Consider the following 20,817-nt stretch of genomic DNA (forward strand, 5'->3'; position numbering starts at 1 on the left):
TCCCGTCTTAAATTCTAATACTAATAGTATTAGGTGATCCGTCAGCTCATTAACCTCATATCCTATTAAAAAAGCTATTTTATCACCCGCTACCTCTCATGCCAAACACCAAAAACACCTTACTATTTTGTTATTCAGTAAACATAAGATTCGAACTTAAACTACTTTACTCCGTTGCTCTACATTCGTCCATTGTCCGTTGCTGTGGTAAAATGGAAACAATGAAATTTTGTGGGTAAGTAGTAAACCAAGGGGCCTACTCCGGTTCTCGAATGCGAAGTTTCGTTTAATCTTCGGCCGTAGGTTTTAAAAAACCTTGCCCCACATTAGGATTTTCTCCTGTGTCGTGGGTGCGTTTACAAACATACAAGTTCACATGCACATGACACCCAGACCCGAAACAACAATTTGTGGATCACACAAAGAGTTGCTCCATGCGGGAATCGAACCCGCTACCCGTTGCACGGCAGCCAGTTGCCCAGCCACCGCGCCAACCGTGCAGTATATAATTACTTGAAATAACGTTTTGTTTTTAATTTCATATCAAATCCTATTTATTTATCTTCATTTCATTCGTTCATTTTTGTTCACGAAAGTTCGCAATAAATAGAATTGTAGTATGCAGTCTGCGAAGTTTCGGACGAAAGTCTTTTTATACTTATCATGTTTTTAGTTCGAGTGAGACTTGTTTTTTTATAAGTAAGTAAGTAAGTAGTGTTTTTTTGATAGGAATGGGTGTAAGCGATTATAAAATGGTGCAGGTTTGGTGCTCGGGTTGAGGAAAATTGTAATTTTTGATGATAGTAGATGTGTTAGTGTTTTTTTTTACCTAACTGTACGGGTTTTTTTTTTGAGTGGCGAAAATTATACAGTAATTTCTCCCGTTGGTCGAGTGGTCGCAAGTGCGACTGTCAAACAAAGGGTTTCGGGTTTTTTTTTCGGTTTTTCAAAAATTTCTCTGTAGTAACACGGAGTCTGGAATTGTGTCCAGTATATGGCAATAGGCTCACCCCCTATTACATGGGATTTATAACACAAATGGTGAAAAGTGGGTGTACATTGTATAACGGCATTACGTGCCGTAATGTGCACCTCTGTCTACCCCTTTGGGGATAATTACCGGGACTCCGGCTCGAAAAGCAGGAGTAGGAACGGGGTGGCGTTTAGTCAGTAAGAGTCTGACACTCTCTCTCGCCTCACTCAAGGAGGGAGAAGTCATTGGATGATTTTGCCCACTTAAAAAAGAGGACTTGCAAATGCTAGTCTTTATTCAAGTTAGTTAAAATTAGCACTCACGGACCATAACGGTATTCTACATAAAAAGGGTATAAGCAGACTAAGTAGCACAGAATAAAAGAAAAACAAAAGATAGCGATAGTTTTTTTTCTGATGACGTAATAATCATTAGGTAATAAAATTAGTTTAGAAGCTATAGTTAGTTCCGGAGCTGCGGACTACCTAGCGGGTTTACCGGGGCTTCGGCTCGAAAAGCAGGAGTAAGAACGGAGTGGCTTTTAGTCAGTAAGAGTCTGACACTCCCTCTCGCCTCGCCCAAGGCGGGAGAAGTCATTGGATGATGACCCATCAAAAAAAATGTTCTGCTCAGTAAACACGCTTGTGATCATTTGACCGACAATTTTTAAAAGCGAAATATTAGCGAAGTATTCGCAAGATGGCCCGCTTTTTTAATTGATTATTCATAGTTACAAAATAACATTTCTACACTTGTAACTATAACGAAGTTTCCTATATAATCAGAATAATAATTTTAAAAGCCAAGGCCATTGGAGCCGGCTTTATTCTAGAAATGGTAACATTTGGTAATAATATCTTGACTACATGAGCTGCTGTTTACATGTGAACATTAGCTCATGACGATACCTAAGTACGTGTGTCGCCTGGACAGTCAACCTCGCTACATCCTTGTTGACTGGACATCTACACTACATGAGCTGCTGTTTACATGTGAACATTAGCTCATGACGATACCTAAGTACGTGTGTCGCCTGGACAGTCAACCTCGCTACATCCTTGTTGACTGGACATCTACACTACATGAGCTGCTGTTTACATGTGAACATTAGCTCATGACGATACCTAAGTACGTGTGTCGCCTGGACAGTCAACCTCGCTACATCCTTGTTGCCTGGACATCTACACTACATGAGCTGCTGTTTACATGTAAACATTAGCTCATGACGATACCTAAGTACGTGTGTCGCCTGGACAGTCAACCTCGCTACATGCTTGTTGACTGGACATCTACACTACATGAGCTGCTGTTTACATGTGAACATTAGCTCATGACGATACCTAAGTACGTGTGTCGCCTGGACAGTCAACCTCGCTACATCCTTGTTGACTGGACATCTACACTACATGAGCTGCTGTTTACATGTGAACATTAGCTCATGACGATGCCTAAGTACGTGTGTCGCCTGGACAGTCAACCTCGCTACATCCTTGTTGACTGGACATCTACACTACATGAGCTGCTGTTTACATGTGAACATTAGCTCATGACGATGCCTAAGTACGTGTGTCGCCTGGACAGTCAACCTCGCTACATCCTTGTTGACTGGACATCTACACTACATGAGCTGCTGTTTACATGTGAACATTAGCTCGTGACGATACCTAAGTACGTGTGTCGCCTGGACAGTCAACCTCTCTCTAATATGAGTTCCTGTTAATGAGTTTAGCCTTCTGATTGGCAACTATTCTTTCTTAGTTATAATTGTATTACAAAAGTGTTTCATAATTGGTCAAATGTTTACAAATAACGGTGATGGTTCTGTTTCATTGCAAGTACATTGCGAAACCTGTTTGGACCGGTTATGGCTAGTTTATTGGTTTTACTTGCTCGCTGCTCAGTGAGATGGACTTTGGATGGCTTAGAATAGAATTTTTATGTGTATGCAATGGAGGAACTTGATTCTCGAGTCGCAAGGGCGAGCGCTAAGCAAGATGTAAGTGGGCCGGCTCGACTGAAGTGATACCACGGCCTCACAGAAAACCGACGTGAAACAACGCTTGCGTTGTGTTTCGTTGTGTGAGTGAGGTTACCGGAGGCCCAATTACCCCTTTCTCAATCTTCCTAATCCTCGATTCTCCAACAATCCTTAAATTCCTAACCCTCAAAAGGCCGGCAACGCACTTGTAACGCCTCTGGTGTTTCAAGTGTCTATGGGCGGCGGCGATTGCTTACCATCAGGTGATCCGTCCGCTCGTTTACCCTGCTGTAGTTGTCTGTCAGTCACTCAAGCGAAGAGTCTGTAGGTGTAATTGTACTTCTCGTTGCTGATAACAGATGGCTCTGTTTTGAAGCAAACTACTATTGAAATATCTCCGACTTTGATACTTAATCCTTTGCGTCATAGCCAGTTAATTTATATGCAAATTAAAAACTTACCTATATTCTCAGAAGAACTAAGCAAAAACACAAGTGTGGGAGAGCCATGCTTTGGCACGAATAACCGGGTCGACCGGAGTGATACCACGACTGAGCAGAAAACCGACGTGAAACAACGCTTGCGTTGTGTTTCGTTGTGTGAGTCCGGATGCCTAATTACCGCCCTTCCCAATTTTTCCAATCCTCGCTTCTGCAACAACCCTTAAATTCCTGACCCTGTAATGCGCCTGGTGTTTCAGGTGTCCATGGGCAGCGGCGATTGCTTACCATCAGGTGATCCGGTTGCCCGTTTATCGGCTTATACCATAAAACAAATCTATCTAACCAAAACCTAGGTGCCTTTTAAATATGCCTCGTTCGAACCTACCCCGTTAGCCAATCAATGACGTCATAAACCATGTTATATACCATCGTATTATGATCCTTAGCGTCTGACAATGGCCACTTACTATAGCCTGAGCATTATACAGCATTATATTAGCTTCTTATATTACAGGGCCATTGTTATAGGACCAAGGTAATAATCATTATCCGATGTGCATAAATTTGTCGCGAGTTGAGCAAAGTATTATTGGATTCTTTCTTCTTTTCTATTAGTAGCACGGATATCATTAGAACTTAAGACGGGATATTTACCATGTTTATTTATGTATATGAGTTTCCGATATTTCGGCACTGTTGCAAGCGCCATGATCACGGATGAACTGGGGCTTGCAACAGTAAATTTAATAAATGGTAAATATCCCGTCTTAAGTTCTAATGATATTATTAGTTGCCATGTCAGTTTAAAAACGTATAATAGCACAGAAACTGGAATTGTGCCCAGTATATAGCAATAGGCTCACCCCCTATTACATGGGACTTATAACACAAATGGTGAAAAGTGGGAGTACATTGTATAGCGACATTACGTGCCGTAATGTGCACCTCTGTCTACCCCTTCGGGGATAAAAGGCGTGACGTTGCTTTTTTACCAGCTGTAAAATGACATAGTGAATGTAGTCCGATATTTCCGACTGATAATAATTTAATATACTTTGTTTGACACAAATCGCTCAAAGCAAACATAATGAAATTTTGTTCAGCCGTTCTTGAGATGCAAACTGCCTAAACAAGTAAACATGCCTAAACTGCATAAATGTAAATTCTATAATAATTTAATTGAAGGAAATATACGAAATACCTATTCATCGTACATTTTGCAAGTTCTCACATAATTTTATTAAAAAAAAAACCGATTGTTAGTAGAATAGAAATAGGAAGTAGGTAATTTGTGTGTTTTGTATTTACATACATAACGCGTTTGATTCCCGGAAGATGTAGGCTTGTAGGCAGAAGTTCGCAGAGTATCATAGTCTAAGCAATATGTACACCAACAGCGGGTGACAGTCCACTGCTGGACTATGAGCCTCCTCTACATATGACGGGGTATGCCATAATCTCCACTCCATATTTGGCAGTTTAAAAGGTTCAGGTTTATCAGAGAGCGCATGTTAAAACCGAAAAAAGCCCAGTAACTCTTTACCCGATCCAGGAATTGAACCCGAGACACCTTGTCCAGCAGTCGCATTTGCGACTCGACCAACGACGCATTATAAAATATTTGTATCAGAAAATATATTTATCAAGAAATTAAAAAGATAAAACGCTGGTGGCTCTGTTTCCTTGCTCAAAAGTGTAAATGTTATTAGATCCGAAGCTGCGGACTACCTAGCGGGTTTACCGGGGTTCCGGCTTGTACAGCAGGAGTAGGACCGGGGTGGTTTTTAATCAGTAAGAGACGTAAGAGTCTGACACTCCCTCTCGCCTCAACCTAGGCGGGAGAAGTCATTGGATATTTTTTCCCCCACAAAAGAAGGTGTATTAATATAGATATATTATTGATATATTAGCTGATCCGGCAAACTTCGTACCGCCTTAAACATTTTTTTACCTTTTAGACCTGCCCTGAACTTGCACAAATAATTCAAGACCAAAATTTGCCAAATCGGCCCAGCCGTTCTCGAGTTTTAGCGAGACTAACGAACAGCAATTGATTTTTATATATAGAGATATTGGTTAACTAACAACTAACACTTAAACTCCTCATCGACAGACATACTATGCATAATTGACCTTCAAAAACTTTCATTTGACATGTGATTGCGAACCCATCCAGTATGCAACCTCGCCGCCGGTTGCTTAACCCGCAGATCGCTACAACATAAATTGATTACAACCGTGTGATCTTTCATTGTTTGTTTAATTACTTCGGGCCATTGTTCTTAATGTTTCTCTGTTAATGCCTCGGCGGTTGCGATTCGATTACTATGTTGGACAAATTTTATTTTATTGTATATCTGTGTCTTTTGTAGAATGGTTGTAAGTGCGACTGTCGGGTAACGGAGTCTCGGGTTCGGTACCCGGGTCGGGCAAAGTATTACTGGACCTTTTTCGGTTATTAGAAAACGGACTACCTAGCGGGTCACCGGGCTCCGGCTCGAAAAGCAGGAGTAAGAACGGAAGGATTTTTAGTCAATAAAAGTCTGACACTCCCTCTGGCCTCCCACAAGGCGGGAGAAGTCATTCCCCCAGTTACTGGTACCCCAATAGGTCATACACCCACATTTCACAATTCATGTTGTAAGTCCCATGTAATAGGTGGTGAGCCTATTGCCATATACTGGACACAATTCCAGACTCCGTGCTACCACTGAGATTTTTTTCGAAATACCGAAAAAAGCCCAGTAATACTTCGCCCGACCCGGGAATCGAACCCGAGACCCCTTGCCTGGCAGTCGCACTTGCAACCGGCCAACGAGGCAGTAACATATAATGTATGCAACTAATAGAGCATATCGTATCGTATATATGTATATAATTACGTCCCCAGGTGAAGTAATTGAAGGAAACACTTTATTGCTTCCTCTTCTAATTTAATTACAAATACATACTTGAAACCTTTCATTAAATAGGTCATGAGTCACTACTATAGTCAAAGGTATAGCCTAAGAAATGATAGTAGTCTTACCAAGTTCTTTAAGTGTGGGAGAGCCATGCTTCGGCACGAATGGGCCGGCTCGACCGGAGTGATACCACGGCCGAGCAGAAAACCGACGTGAACAACGCTTGCGTTGTGTGAGTGAGGTTACCGGAGGCCCAATTACTCCCCTTCCCAATCTTCCTAATCTTCGATTCCCTAACAACCCTTAAATTCCTAACTCCCAAAAGGCCGGCAACGCACTTGTAACGCCTCTGGTGTTTTGTGTGTCCATAAGCGGCGGCGATAGCTTACCATCAGGTGATCCGTCTGCTAGTTTATCGTCGGCCGGCCCATTCGTGCCGAAGCATGGCTCTTCTACGTGCATATCATCAAAACTTTTTGAAATCTTTTCATAAAAATTCAGGCACTGTAGTTAATGGCTTTCTGTAGTTTTTGTCAAAAATGGAAGAAACCATAAGTTTATATGTGTACTCAAAGACATTTAATGATTACTTGAACTATTCCTTAGTGACCATTTTCTCCCAAAAACATTAACTAAGGACTGGGTTAAGTAACCATTAAATGCCTGACTACAAGCGTGTATGCCTAGATATTATGCAGAGTTTCTTTGAAGTAATGTTATAAAAATGCTAGTCCGTCGGGTCTGGTGGCTCCAGTTTCAATCAAATGAGACGATTCGCTTGACCACCTCGCAGTACACTCATATATGTATGGGACGGGGGATCTGTGTTGTGGAGGTTCCGTATATATTTTATATCATTAGAACTTAGATCGGGACATTTACCATGTTTTTCAATTTTAATGAGTTTCCGATATTTCGGCACTGTTGCAAGCGCCATGATCACCCAAGAACTGGAGTATTGCGGGTGGATGTTTATAATGATATTGTTTGTAATTTGTTACCATGTCAGTTTAAAAACTTATATGTTCTACATATTATTAATTCTAGCTTCTGCCAGCGTCTTCAGCCGCATTCCCGTGAGATGTAAATTGTAAACTATGTGTTATTCCAGACCATAATCTGCCCCTGTTCCAAATTTCATCTCGATCCCTTCAGCCATTTTGACGTGGTTGAGTAGCAAACATACACACAAACTCACAAAGTTTTGCATTAATAGTATTACTAGTAAGATTATTTAACTTTACTTTACTTTAAGTGAAATAAGTAACATTGGAATTGTAGCATTTGATTATGTCTATGTAGAGCCAAGGAACATGTTCTTTTAATACTAGTATTAGAACGGGGATCGAAACGGGATATTTACCATGTTTTTCCATTTTTATGATCTAATACTAGTGTTAGTGACCATGTCAGTTTAAAAACTTAAATTGTCGAATGGTTTTATTACATCACAGACGGTACCCTAAAACAAATGGACCAATGACGCGTACGTTCCAATTTGGAACGCGACCAGTGGAGCGGCGCGCGCGCATCTATACGTACTTGTAATTATACAGCTACCTAGGTACTGTGCAGTCACTCGATCGTTTGTCAGTGCAGTGTTTTATGTCAAATTGCATAGACGACTGTGCTATTCAATTGATTGAATAGAAAGCTCATATCAAACCTATAAATTGACATACATACATATTTTCTTTTTTATTTCCTAGGCCTAAAATCCCCAAATCAAAATCGGTCCATCCATTTCAAAGATTAGCCAGAACAAACAGACAGATAGACAAAAATTGAAAAAAATATTATTATGTAGCATATGTATATTCATATTATGTATGTAGGAAAAGGCGGTTATTTCAATATTATAATGGATAATCATCCCGCTCAAGTAACATAATCCAAACTGTAACTCCTATAAACAGACTCAAACTTTCCAATAGTGAAAGAATTCAGTACTTAGTAAGATTTCAAAAGTTCACTAGTTTAAGAGAAAAACAATGACATCTTTACTTTGTCTGACCCAAGAGTCGAACGAACATTTAATGATGATTCTCTGGTATTTCCCCAAACAATCTTTTGTTTAACACAATGCATTTAACATCGTGACAATGTCATTGTCTTTAGTCATTCTTCAAGGCCACAGGGTCAAATCTGATTCTTTTGTGCAGTCACGTCACATTGACAGCCCGAGACAGTCCACTGCTGGCCTATAGGCCTTTTCCACCAGAGATGTGCTATGCTACGTTGCTGTGGATGCATTTGGCTTCCACCAATCATATTCATTGGTACATATAGCACTGATGGAAACGGACACGGCTAAGCTATGTTTTGTTATGAAAATATGCGTGCTATGGATGGTTTTCCTACTATTGATACATCGCATACTCGAGCTATTCATCTTCCTCGCACAGCTACATGTCATTGTTTTTTTTTTTTTTTTGAGGGGGAAAAGTCATCCAATTGCTTTTACCGCCTTGGACGAGGCGAGACTGTTCACTGCTAGTGTCAGACTCTTACGATGACTAAAAACCACCCCGTTCCTTCTCGTTGCTGTCGAGCCGGAGCCCCGGTAAACCCGCTAGGTCCGTCCAGATCAGGCATCAGCCCTGCTGGGCCCCATCTGTGGTGGTCTGATGATGCTCTTTGATGGCGCGCGCGGAATTGACGCATCGCATACTCGAGCTGGTTCTGTTCGGGCGCACAGCTACATAGCTTAGTGTCAGTGAAAATGGCCACTGCTGACCAAAGGTCTATTCTCAATACGGAGAAGGTTTGAGCATTCACGATTTCAACCTTATATATTATAGCAATGATAAGCCTAGGTTTCCTCCCGAGGTTTTTCCCCGATTCCCCAACAACCCTTAAATTCCTAACCCCCAAAAGACTGGCAACGCACGCCTCTGGTGTTTCAGGTGTCTATCAGCGGCGGCGATTGCTTACCATCAGGTGATCCGTCTGCTCGTTTACCGGCTTCTACCATAAAAAACAATTTCTAGTTTATTTTTGTTTTTATCCGTTGTGAACAGTGAATGCATATAGCCTGTAGATGCGGTCACTGTTATATTAATGCAGTGGGTTTCTTTACACCCATAGAATGGCTATTGATGTTAATTTCATTAATAAAAGTAAGCTAAGTTCAGATCGACAATAAGTTATTGTTCATTAGTGTAAAGTCGAGTCAAAGGCCGCATTTACGTCTCATTATTCCTTTAGTTATAAACATTAGAATATTACGTCAATCGACTTGTTTTTTTATATAAGAATTTTGTTTTAAGTTCCAGTGCATTCATTGGTCTGTGTATAGGTTAGTTAACGAGCTGACAGATCACCTGATAACAAGCAATCTGCGCCCGTTACACTAGAGGCGTTACAAGTACGTTGCCGGCATTTGGGGGTTAGGATATTAAGGGCTGTTAGGGAATCAGTGATTAGGAAGATTGGGCTTCCGGTAACCTCACTTACACTATGAAATACAATGCAGGCGTTTTTTCACGTCGGTTTTCTGCTCGGCCGTGGTATTACTCCGGTCGAGTCAGCCCAACTGTGCCGAAGCATGGCTCTCCCACACTTAACAATGGACACCCGTAACACTAGAGAAGTTACCAGTGCGTTGCCAGCTTTTTGGGGGTTTAAAGATTGTGGAATGGGGATTTGAGGATTAGGGAATTAATGGGGGTAATTAGGCCTCCAATAACTCCGTAAATGTCCTTTCACACTAGTTTTCTGTGAGGTCCTAATCTAAAGCCAAACCATTTATTAAAATGAATGCTTAAACAACAATTTTTGAAACGTTAAATTAGAATCGTCCGCCAATGAAGCCAGTTGCTCGTTCCAAAATGTAGATTCGTTATGTCATAAGTTCTTAACCGACTTACATAAAGTGGACCGTGCTTGTGTCACTCCAATATCTCAGCCACATAAATGCAAGGTCATATCAAAATGAAGGCTTGGTATGAGCTTGATTGAAAAACAGTAACCTATGGAGTTTCTTGCTCGTTCTTCTCCATAGGAATCTACACTTTGGAACGAGCAAATAGAGCAACTAGAGGACTGACCGACAGACAGACGTTATTAATATTATTATCTTTGCTTTGACGTCAAAAGTGCCTACCTGGTCTATTTGAAAAAAATAATTTTGACTTTGACTTTGACTTTGAAGTCGAAACTAGAGCGCGCTCCGCGTACTATTCTAATTGGGTAGTATCCTCAGTCAAAAATAAATTATTACAACATTTCAATACAATAAAATGTTCAAAAATAATCACACTCTCATTCATAGATTTTATGAACTACTTAATTTTCGATTTTTTTCTAGCTAAATTTCTAGAAATAAGTCAGTAGAGTTCTAGAAGTAATAGAGTATTTCATACAAAGTTCATAGAAAATATCGTTTTTGACGTTTCGAAAAAAGTATCTAGTAGGAAACATGCCTATTCAATGAAAAACGAAGTTTCATCCGAAACTTCGCAGATTGCATACTACAATAAAATTCTATTTATTGCAAACTTTTGTGAACAAAACTGAACGAATTAAATGAAGATTAGGTTTTGATATGAAATTAAAAATAAAACGTTATTTCAAGTAATTCTATTAGTAAATCAATAAAACCTACGGCCAAAGATTAAACGAAACTTCGCATTCGAAAACCGGAGTAGCCCAACTGATTGGTTGATTCATTCGTACCGGCCAATCAGAGCGCCGAGCGGCCGAGCGCGCTCTCGTAAAATAAACTCGTACTAAGGATACTGTACCGACTGGAATACGTCATTTATTTCACCATAAGGAAGTTGTATTCCTCAAGAACCGGACAAGAAGCAATTAATTCTTAATTATTGGTAGCGTTTAGCAATATCTTGCGTTATTCCTGAACGCAAAAGGTCGGATTTCGTAAACACAATAATTTTACGGAACATATCTTTATCACTAGTAAGTAGGCGACACACGTACTTAGGTATCGTCATGAGCTAATGTTCACATGTAAACAGCAGCTCATGTAGTGTAGATGTCCAGTCAACAAGGATGTAGCGAGGTTGACTATCCAGGCGACACACGTACTTAGGTATCGTCATGAGCTAATGTTCACATGTAAACAGCAGCTCATGTAGTGTAGATGTCCAGTCAACAAGGATGTAGCGAGGTTGACTGTCCAGGCGACACACGTACTTAGATATCGTCATGAGCTAATGTTCACATGTAAACAGCAGCTCATGTAGTGTAGATGTCCAGTCAACAAGGATGTAGCGAGGTTGACTATCCAGGCGACACACGTACTTAGGTATCGTCATGAGCTAATGTTCACATGTAAACAGCAGCTCATGTAGTGTAGATGTCCAGTCAACAAGGATGTAGCGAGGTTGACTATCCAGGCGACACACGTACTTAGGTATCGTCATGAGCTAATGTTCACATGTAAACAGCAGCTCATGTAGTGTAGATGTCCAGTCAACAAGGATGTAGCGAGGTTGACTGTGCAGAACGGTATTGGTAACTTATTAAGTCGATTTCTCAAGAAAGCGGGTCGGGTGACAGTTTTATTTAATCAGAATTCTATGAATGAAGAAATTAATACAAGAATGAATGAATAATTCTATAAACTAAGAACAAAACGATTACATCTCTGCTTAGCCCCAAAAAACTAAAAAGCGTAAAGATAATGGTCTCATAACCATGCCATAAGACGTAAAACCCTTAATGTCTTAGCAATAAAGGCGACAATTGCACGGCACGGGAATCAAACCGGTACCAACTTTCACATGCCTTGATTATGTCGGCATATGACATAAGACCCGAGTCATACAATTTACGCCGGCTTGTATGTATGTATGTATGTATGTATGAAAACTGGGACATTACATTGAATTTGACTTCGTTTAAAAGCTGGTTTTTGATAGACTTAGAATATATTTGTTACCACCTCTACTCTTCCCGTCGGGTGTCGTATACCCGACTAAGGGACTACCATATTTGACAGAAGCAAGGCAGCACTGCTTTGTGATAAACCTGAACCTTTTACACTGCGATCTCCAACCCGCCTGCCTGCGGAGATTATGGCAAACCCCTCTTATGTAGAGGAGGCTCATAGTCCAGCAGTGGACTGTCACCCGCTGTTGCTGATTCAGAACTATTGGAAACTGCCTTGTTGCTCGAGTGGTTCGATTCTTGTGTCGGGCAAGGCAATACATTTTTCGATTTATCGATAAATTCTCAGTACTAGCACGGAGTTTGGAATTGTGTCCAGTATATGGCAATAGGCTCACCCCCTATTACATGGGACTTATAACACAAATGGTGAAAAGTGATAAAAGTTACATGCCGATGCTACGCTGCCTACCCTTCGAGGATAAAAAGCGTAATGTTGGACATGTTATTCTGTTTACCTCCTAGAGAAATACAAGGCATGATGTTAGTATATTGTTTTACCCCGGTTCGAAGCAGGAGTAGGAACGGGGTGGTTTTTAGTCAGTAAGAGTCTGACACTCCCTCTCGCCTCGCCCAAGGCGGGAGGAGTCATTGGATTATTTTCCTCTAATTAAAAATGTTGTTTTGACATAAACTCGCCAATTAATATATTGTTTATAATTAACAAATTATATTATGGTGTTTATGTTAATTTAATAAACAAAAAAAATCATCGGATCGACTTTGGCTGTTGTTTTTTTGTTTTAATATTTATTTAATACAGGAAATAACAAATTAATAAATAATATTTGAGAAAAACATGTTTTTTTAAGTAACACGATATTATTTGGCCATGATAACTGATTGTAATTTAATATTATGAAATCTTTGCGGCGGCGCATCTTCATAGCACATCTTCCTCGCATAGCTGCATAACTTAGTATCAGTGGAAACGGTCACATACTAGAATTTGAACTTAAAATGGGATATTTACCATGTTTTTCAATTTAATGACTGATAAACTGGAGTAAATGCGGGTGGATGTGTGAAAATTGGAAAATATAGTACCTAAATTTCCTGTTTTAAGTTCCAATTCTAGTGTCAGTGACCGTGTCAGTTTAAAAACTTATAACGGTCACATAGTTTCACAGCTTAGCTGTTACATCTTCGTAGCATAGCTACATAGCACATCTCTGGTGGAAAAGCACCCTTATGCCAAATTTTATCGAAATATATTTAGTATTTTTTTACGGAAATTACCAACAGACGTGCTTGAAAATTATGCAATTACACAATGGGTAGGCAGAGGTGCACATTACGGCACGTAATACCGATGTGCACCCACTTTTCACCATGCATTTTAAGTCCCATATAATATTAAGTATTGCTGGACATTTTTCGGTTTTTCGAAACTTTCTTAATAGCAGCACGGAATCTGGAATTGTGTCCAGTATATGGCAATAGGCTCACCCTCATACTCATCATCCCATTGACCAAAAGCCTCATCTCACACGGAGAAGGTTTGAGCATTAATCACCACGCTTGCTCAATGCGGGTTGGTGAATTCAAACTTATAATTAGAAATTACAAGTCCATGTTACCTCATAATGTCTAATGAAAGTGATTTATTTATTAATCATAAATTAATTGTAATGAATCCATTACGCTATTTCACAATACTCACCGACGTGAAACAACGCTTGCGTTGTGTTTCGTTGTGTGAGTGAGGTTACCGGAGGCCCAATTACCCTCCTCCTCAATCTTCTCAATTCCGATTCCCCAACAACCCTTAAATTCCTAACCCCCAAAAGGCTGGCAACGCGTTTGTAACGCTTCTGGTGTTTCGGGTGTCCATGGGCGGCGGCGATAGCTTACCATCAGGTGATCCGTCTGCTCGTTTACCGGCTTATACCATAACAAATACTATTTCGCAAGTATGGAAGTGAATTATAATTACAGGTTTAGTTAATTAATATTATGACATAATTTCATTTTAATGATTATGATTGAATGAGTCAGGTCTTTCATTAGACTAATGTCTAGGTGACTATTTAAAATCTAAAATCACACGTGTTAGAGCCATGCTTCGGCACTGCTGTGTCGGCTCGACCGGAGTGATACCACGGCCGAGCAGAAAACCGACGTGAGAAAGGGTACCCTTGACCCCCAAAACAGGTAACGCACTTTTTTGGGGGCGAGAATCATTCAATGACTTCTCTCGCCAGGGCGAGGCGAGCGGGAGTGTCAGACTCTTACTAACTAAAAACCACCCCGTTCCTACTCCTGCTCTTCGAGCCAGAGCCCTGGTAAACCCGCTAGGTAGTCCGCAGCTCCGGATCAGGCATCAGCCCTACTGGGCCCGACTTCTCCCGCTTTAGAAAGCGAGAGGGAGTGTCAGACTCTTACTGACTAAAAACCATCTCGTTCCTACTCCTGCTTTTCGAGCCAGATCCCTGGTAACCCGTCAAGTCTTCCACAGCCAGCTATCACACTTGCAACTCCTCTTGTGTGTCCATGGGCAGCGCTGATTGCTTACCATCAGGTGATCGGTCTGCTCGTTTGCCATCTACACCATAAAATATACCTCTGCTAGCCACATAACAATATAAAGCCGTAATGTATGAGTCAGCCATAATAGAAAGTTCTCGACCATCGATTTTAGAATATGAATGACCACCGTAGAAAGTGCCACTCCAACACATACGGTATGTGAAATGTACACAACTGGGATTCGAAGCGGGGACTTTCCACCAAATATCTTGTTTTTGGTTGTATGGTTCCTTTATGGGCTGTACTAATCTCAGAAACGGCTGGATGAAAAAGAATAATTCAATTTTGATTTTTTTAAGAAAGGCGATAAGTTTTGGAAAAAAGTAAATTGGCCCAAGCAAAGATGTATACATTGTGTGAGGAATGATATGTTAGAGAGAGGAGTTTGTGATGTGATGACGTCTGATAGGGGAGGATGGAAGGAGACATGTTGTGACGACCACAAGTAACTTGGGATTTTTTTTGAGGGGGAAAATCATCTAGTGTCTTTTCCCGGCTTGGTTGAGGCGAGAGGGAGTGTCAGACTCTTACTGACTAAAAACCACCCCGATTCTGCTCCAGCTTTTCGAGCCAGAGTTCCGGTAACCCGCTAGGTAGTCCGCAGCTCCGTATCGGCATCAGCCCTCCTAGGCCCTATCTGTTGTGGTCTTATGGCTCTTTGAGGCGCGCGCGGAACGCACGGGTCTGGTTCTGGTCGAGCGGCGAGCTACCCTAGCTCACCGTCCGCAGACCTGCAAAGTAACTTGGAATAAGGGCAGAACCATTTTTTTTTAATAAATACATAATATCTTTGCTTTATTTTCTCAGCCAATCTTGTAATTTTGCAAACATAATATAGTTCTAAGTATAGAGAAGGACATAGGTGAATTCAAAGCTAGTTTCTATTACAAAAACATCTTAAATAACACCGATATAATCGTCACATTGTTTTAAATCAGAATTCCACAGAAATGTTTCCATTTTAAATATTTATATTTTATTCTGATGGTATCTCTCAAGGCAGGTTGGAAATTTAAAACTAATTAATTAATAGTTTAACATAATATAAGCCCAAAGGTGATGTAAGAGTAGAATATAATTGTCGCCATGGCTACTCTTCCAGCGGGTGTCGCATACCGGACTCCATCTTTCCATAAAAAACATAGCTAACCTGAGTCTGTTTCCACCGGTGCTATATATACCAATGAATATAATCAGTGGAAGCCAAACGCATCCACAGCAACGTAGCATAGCACATCTCTGGTGGAAAAGCAACCTTATACTCCAGCAGTGGACTATTGATGTTGATAATGAATCTTTATGTAATCTACCTTTAGTGTTGTGGTAGTCCAGAGGCCAAAGACGCCTGCTTCTCATACATGAGGGTGTGGGTTTGAAACCTACCAACGGCAAGTACCAATGTGACATTTTCCGAGTTATATGTACTTTCTAAGATTATTTAGACACCACTGTGAAGGAAAACATCGTGAGGAAACCTGGGCTTATAATTTCTAATTATAAGTTTGTAATCGCCAACCCGCATTGTGCAAGCGTGGTGGTTAATGTTCAAACCTTCGTGCGAGAAGAGGCTTTTAGTCAGCAGTGGCCACTTATAGGCTGTTGATGCATGATGATGATGTAGGTACCTTATACTTAATCGGAGCTGCGGACTACCTAGCAGTTTTACAGGGGCTTCGGCTCGAAGGGCAGAAGTAGGAACGGGGTGGTTAAAACTTAGTCAGTAAGAGTCTGACACAAACTCAATAAATCATTCTGTCTTTTGCATTAAATTCAGCGAGGGCAGTGGAAACTATCGTTTTCTTTTCTTCTCCTCTAATAATATATTCTGATTTATTTCGTTGCGGGATGTCCCTGGGACGCGCCGGACTTCAGTGTTCCGGTGTTTGCATGGTTGTATCTACTGTAGATCCTGGTGCACAGGAGTTGTAGCGGTATGGGAGGTTGTGGCGGGCTTGAGACAGAAACTCTCGCCTCGCCCAAGGCGGGAGAAGACATTGGATCATTTCCCCCCTTAAAAAAAGCTACTTTTAAAAATCACGTTTTAAAAACCAAAAATATCTACATAGATGCTTCAAAAGACGTCATAATTACGACTCCCAGTCTAATTACAATCACGTTTATAGTGTTTTTTCTTTGAAAATCAGGTTTTTGGCTAAAACTGGTCGCTGTCTGTATCCAAGGTGACATCTACAATGCCAACTACTCGCTACCAGCTTCAGCTATACAGAACCAGTGTAAATTGACCGTCGAATGTGGGGAAAGGTTATATAAAGAGAGGTCATGATATACTGGTTTTGTTTAGTGTCATGTGTTTACATGAATAAGCATAGAAAATGCTGTGTTGCTTTTTTAAAAGGCTGGTAATGTAATAGTGAGTTCTATAGCTTTAAAAAACTTTGCCCCCACTAGGATTTCCTCCAGTGTCGTGTGTGCGTTTACAAACATACAACTTCACATGCATATGACATTTCACATGAAACAACAATTTGTGGATCACACAAAAAGTTGCTCCGTGCGGGAATCGAACCCGCTACCCGTTGCACGGCAGCCAGTTGCCCAGCCACCGCACCAACCGTGCAGTCAAATCAAAGACATCGATTGCTTATCATCAGGTGATCCGTGATCCGGCCGCTTGATCACCGGCCCGTACTATAAAAATGGGCGAAAACGTTTACGTATATTGCGAATCATAGTATTCTAAACTGTCGATATTTTTGGATTTCTTACCTTAGCTTCTTCCGTCATTTATAATTTTGCTCGGTGTGTGGCAAATTGGCAATATACACACCCCCTATTAGTTATTACATGGGAAAGTGGGTGTTACATTGTATTCTATGCTTTTAGCTTACCATAGCTGGGGCTCAGTAGGACTGATGCCCGATCCGGAGCTGCGGACTACCTAACGGGTTTACCGGGGCTCCGGCTCGAAAAGCAGGAGTAGGAACGGGGTGATGTTTAGTCAGTAAGAGTCTGACACTCCCTCTCGCCTCGCCCAAGCCGGGAGAAGACATTGGATGATTTTCCCCCTCAAAAAAATGCTTTTAATTTGCCCTTCAAAGCCTGTCCAATTACTTTTGAAATTCTCAAACCCATAATTTTGACCATGCAATTACATTATATACAAGTTCAAAATATATATTTGCAACTTTGACCTCTAAAGTGAGGAAGTAAATACATTTTATGTAATTACTTATGTATTAAAATGTCAGATTTTAAATTGTTAATAGCTAGCTTTTGCATTCGGATTTGCATGCGTTAAATTATATTTTTTAGAAAACTACGTTTAAAGAAACCGACTTAAATTTTCTGTTTTTGAAGTCGGTTAATGTAGTAAAACCTAAATGTAACAAATACTTTTCTGAAAACCGCATCAAAATAGGTTCGGCCAATCGTGAGATAATCGCGTATATACATACATACAGGTCAAACAGAGAATCTCCTTCTTTTTTGAAGTCGGTTATATATACCTTCCTGTGCATCAATGTACATCTCATCAAAAAAACCGCATCAAAATCCGTTTCGTAGTTTTAAAGATCTAAGCATTCATAGGGACAGACAGCGGAAAACGAAACCAAAATTCTATCGGAATTCGTCCATCAATTTATGAGTTATAGCACAACAAACAGCCTCACATATTTAATAATTAACTGTGATCAATTGAAATTCATAAATTATAATTTTCAAATACCTACAGTAAAAACCCATCAAGGTTTTTTTATAAAAAAGCTAACCTGTTTGCCAATGGACCTTGGTGTCTAAGACTTATATATCGATTTATAATTATTATATAAAAGTAGATTATGTATTTTATATAATATAATCGGTACTCGTATATTTAATGTGGTTGTTTGTTTGTCACGCTTTAACTCTTAAATTGGTGAACCGATTTTGATGAATTTTGACTTAGGTATAGAAGAGAGAAGAGATAGAGAGAGAGAGAGAGAGAGAACAGATTTTGAGATAGGTATTAGGAATATAAGAAGGATAGTTATAGACGGATATATTATATTTTTTTATTATTGATTTGAAATTGGATGAAAAATAATGTATTTTGTATGTAATATGACGATGTTTTATGCCAATATCGACATAGATCGGAGTGAAACCACGGCATCACAGAAAACTGGCGTGAAAGAACGCTTGCGTTGTTTTGCTGCCGTGTGAGTGAGGTTACTGGAAGCCCAACTATCCCCCCCTTTCCAAACCTCGATTCCCAAAAAACCCTTCAATCTGCCTTCCATTAAACCTCCAAAAGGCTGGCAACACATTTGTAACGCCTCTGGTGTTGCCAATGCTCATAGTTGGTGATGATTGCTTACCATCAGGTGCTCGTTTATCCTATAAAATATACGAAAAAAATTCTCAAATTTTCGCCATCAGAAGTTATTTTCTTTACCTACAATGACCAGTCAGTTTGAAACTAACTGTACTCTCAGTTAGCGCCACTGATTGGTTCTATTGCTCATGTTTATGCTCACACTAGTAGGTGCTTACTCCTACGTGCCTATAGGTCGATGAACTATCGTTAAATAATATTTTTATGTGAGTAGTCTTCTAATAACATGTCTGTAAATTTAGGTAATTTAAGTGTGGGAGAGCCATGCTTCGGCACGAATCGGCCGGCTCGACCGGAGTGATACCACGGCCGAGCAGAAAACCGACGTGAAACAACGCTTGCGTTGAGTTTCGTTGTGTGAGTGAGGTTACCGGAGGCCCAATTCACCCCTTCTCAATCTTCCCAATTCTCGATTCCCCAACAACCCTTAAATTCCTAACCCCAAAAGGCCGGCAACGCACTTGTAACGCCTCTGGTATTTCAAGTGTCCATGGACAGCGGCGATTGCTTACCATCAGGTGATCCGTCTGCTCGTTTACTGCGTATTCAATAAAAAAAAATGGCATGTCCATAATTCTCTCATTCACATTTCTCTGTACCGGAATTTCCTCAAAGCATTTCTTTTTGATCTCCAAAAAGGTTACATACGGAACCTAAAACCTTGACATAAAGCTCTAATGTGAAGGCGATCACCAAAATGGCGGACGGAAACGGAAGTTGAAACTAATTATAATAATATCATCGACTTTTACTAATTACTCTGATGACCCTGCAAGCAAAGCCGCGTCATAGTATTATAGTTTTCTTAATAACATATTTTCTTGTCCACAGGTTGCGCATACGCACGTATCGCGACGCTCTTTGCAAGAGCATCAGTCGAGACCTGGGCGGCGCGCGGGACAGACGTGCGTTACGCAATTAAAATTCTCAATTTTTTTTTTCAAAAAATCAATGGATAAATAGTGAAGTGCAGTGATGCAATAGTGAGCAGTGGAGTGCAATTTATTATTAAAATAGAAAATTAATTTTCATTTTTTTTTAAGTTTGTTTTTTTATAAAATTATAATTTAAACAAAATGCAAGGGCGTGATAAATTGTGTGCGAAGCTTACAAGTGCGTTTCTAAGGAAATGGTGTAAGTAGCTATTCATATTTTTTTTTATTCTTACCCATAGGTTATTAGTACTTACCGCTGCACTCAGAGTCATTTAATGGTTACTTAATTTGGTTCTTAGCAATTGTTTTCAGTATAAAATGGTTACTAAGGAATAGTTTAAGTAATCATTAAATGTCTTTGAGTGTGGCAGTAGACACTTTATTTTTGATTTTAAATATTATATTTGTACCTATATCTTTATTGATAGTTAGGTACTATATTAAATGGTCGTTAGTAACCTGATTGAGGAGTCTTTAAGTTCGATGTTCGGGTTGAGTAAAGAATTAAGTATATGGTATTTTTTTTAATTGAATTTCTTTATCTGTTGTATGTATGGAGTTTGAAATTGAACCTAGAATTTCTTTCACACTAGGATTTTGTCCTGTGTCGTCGGTGACTATCTTCAAGTCCCTTAGTCGGGTATGCTACACTCGCGGGAAGAGTAGAGGTGGTGAAAAATATCTTCAACTCGCGTAATAAATGTTTAAATTACCTGTTTGCGCTAAGTACATATATTGTTATTTATACTTTGTTTTGTAAAACAAGGTTTTTTTTAATAGTTGAATAGGTGAATAGTAATAAGTATA

At 40.0% G+C, this 20,817-nt stretch overlaps 1 protein-coding gene across 1 annotated transcript in view; it reads left to right on the top strand.

Annotated features, from left to right (window-relative positions):
* LOC118280284 (scavenger receptor class B member 1) overlaps positions 1 to 20,817 on the top strand; it is a 94,237-nt gene that overhangs the window by 14,110 nt on the left and 59,310 nt on the right. The window contains exon 2 of the mRNA XM_035600250.2: positions 19,907 to 20,209. Within this exon, the coding sequence (XP_035456143.1) occupies positions 20,152 to 20,209 (58 nt within the window). The 5' untranslated portion in view covers positions 19,907 to 20,151. The remainder of the gene's footprint in view (positions 1 to 19,906; positions 20,210 to 20,817) is intronic.

Source organism: Spodoptera frugiperda, chromosome 21 (assembly GCF_023101765.2).
Source record: "Spodoptera frugiperda isolate SF20-4 chromosome 21, AGI-APGP_CSIRO_Sfru_2.0, whole genome shotgun sequence".
NCBI lineage: Eukaryota > Metazoa > Arthropoda > Insecta > Lepidoptera > Noctuidae > Spodoptera > Spodoptera frugiperda.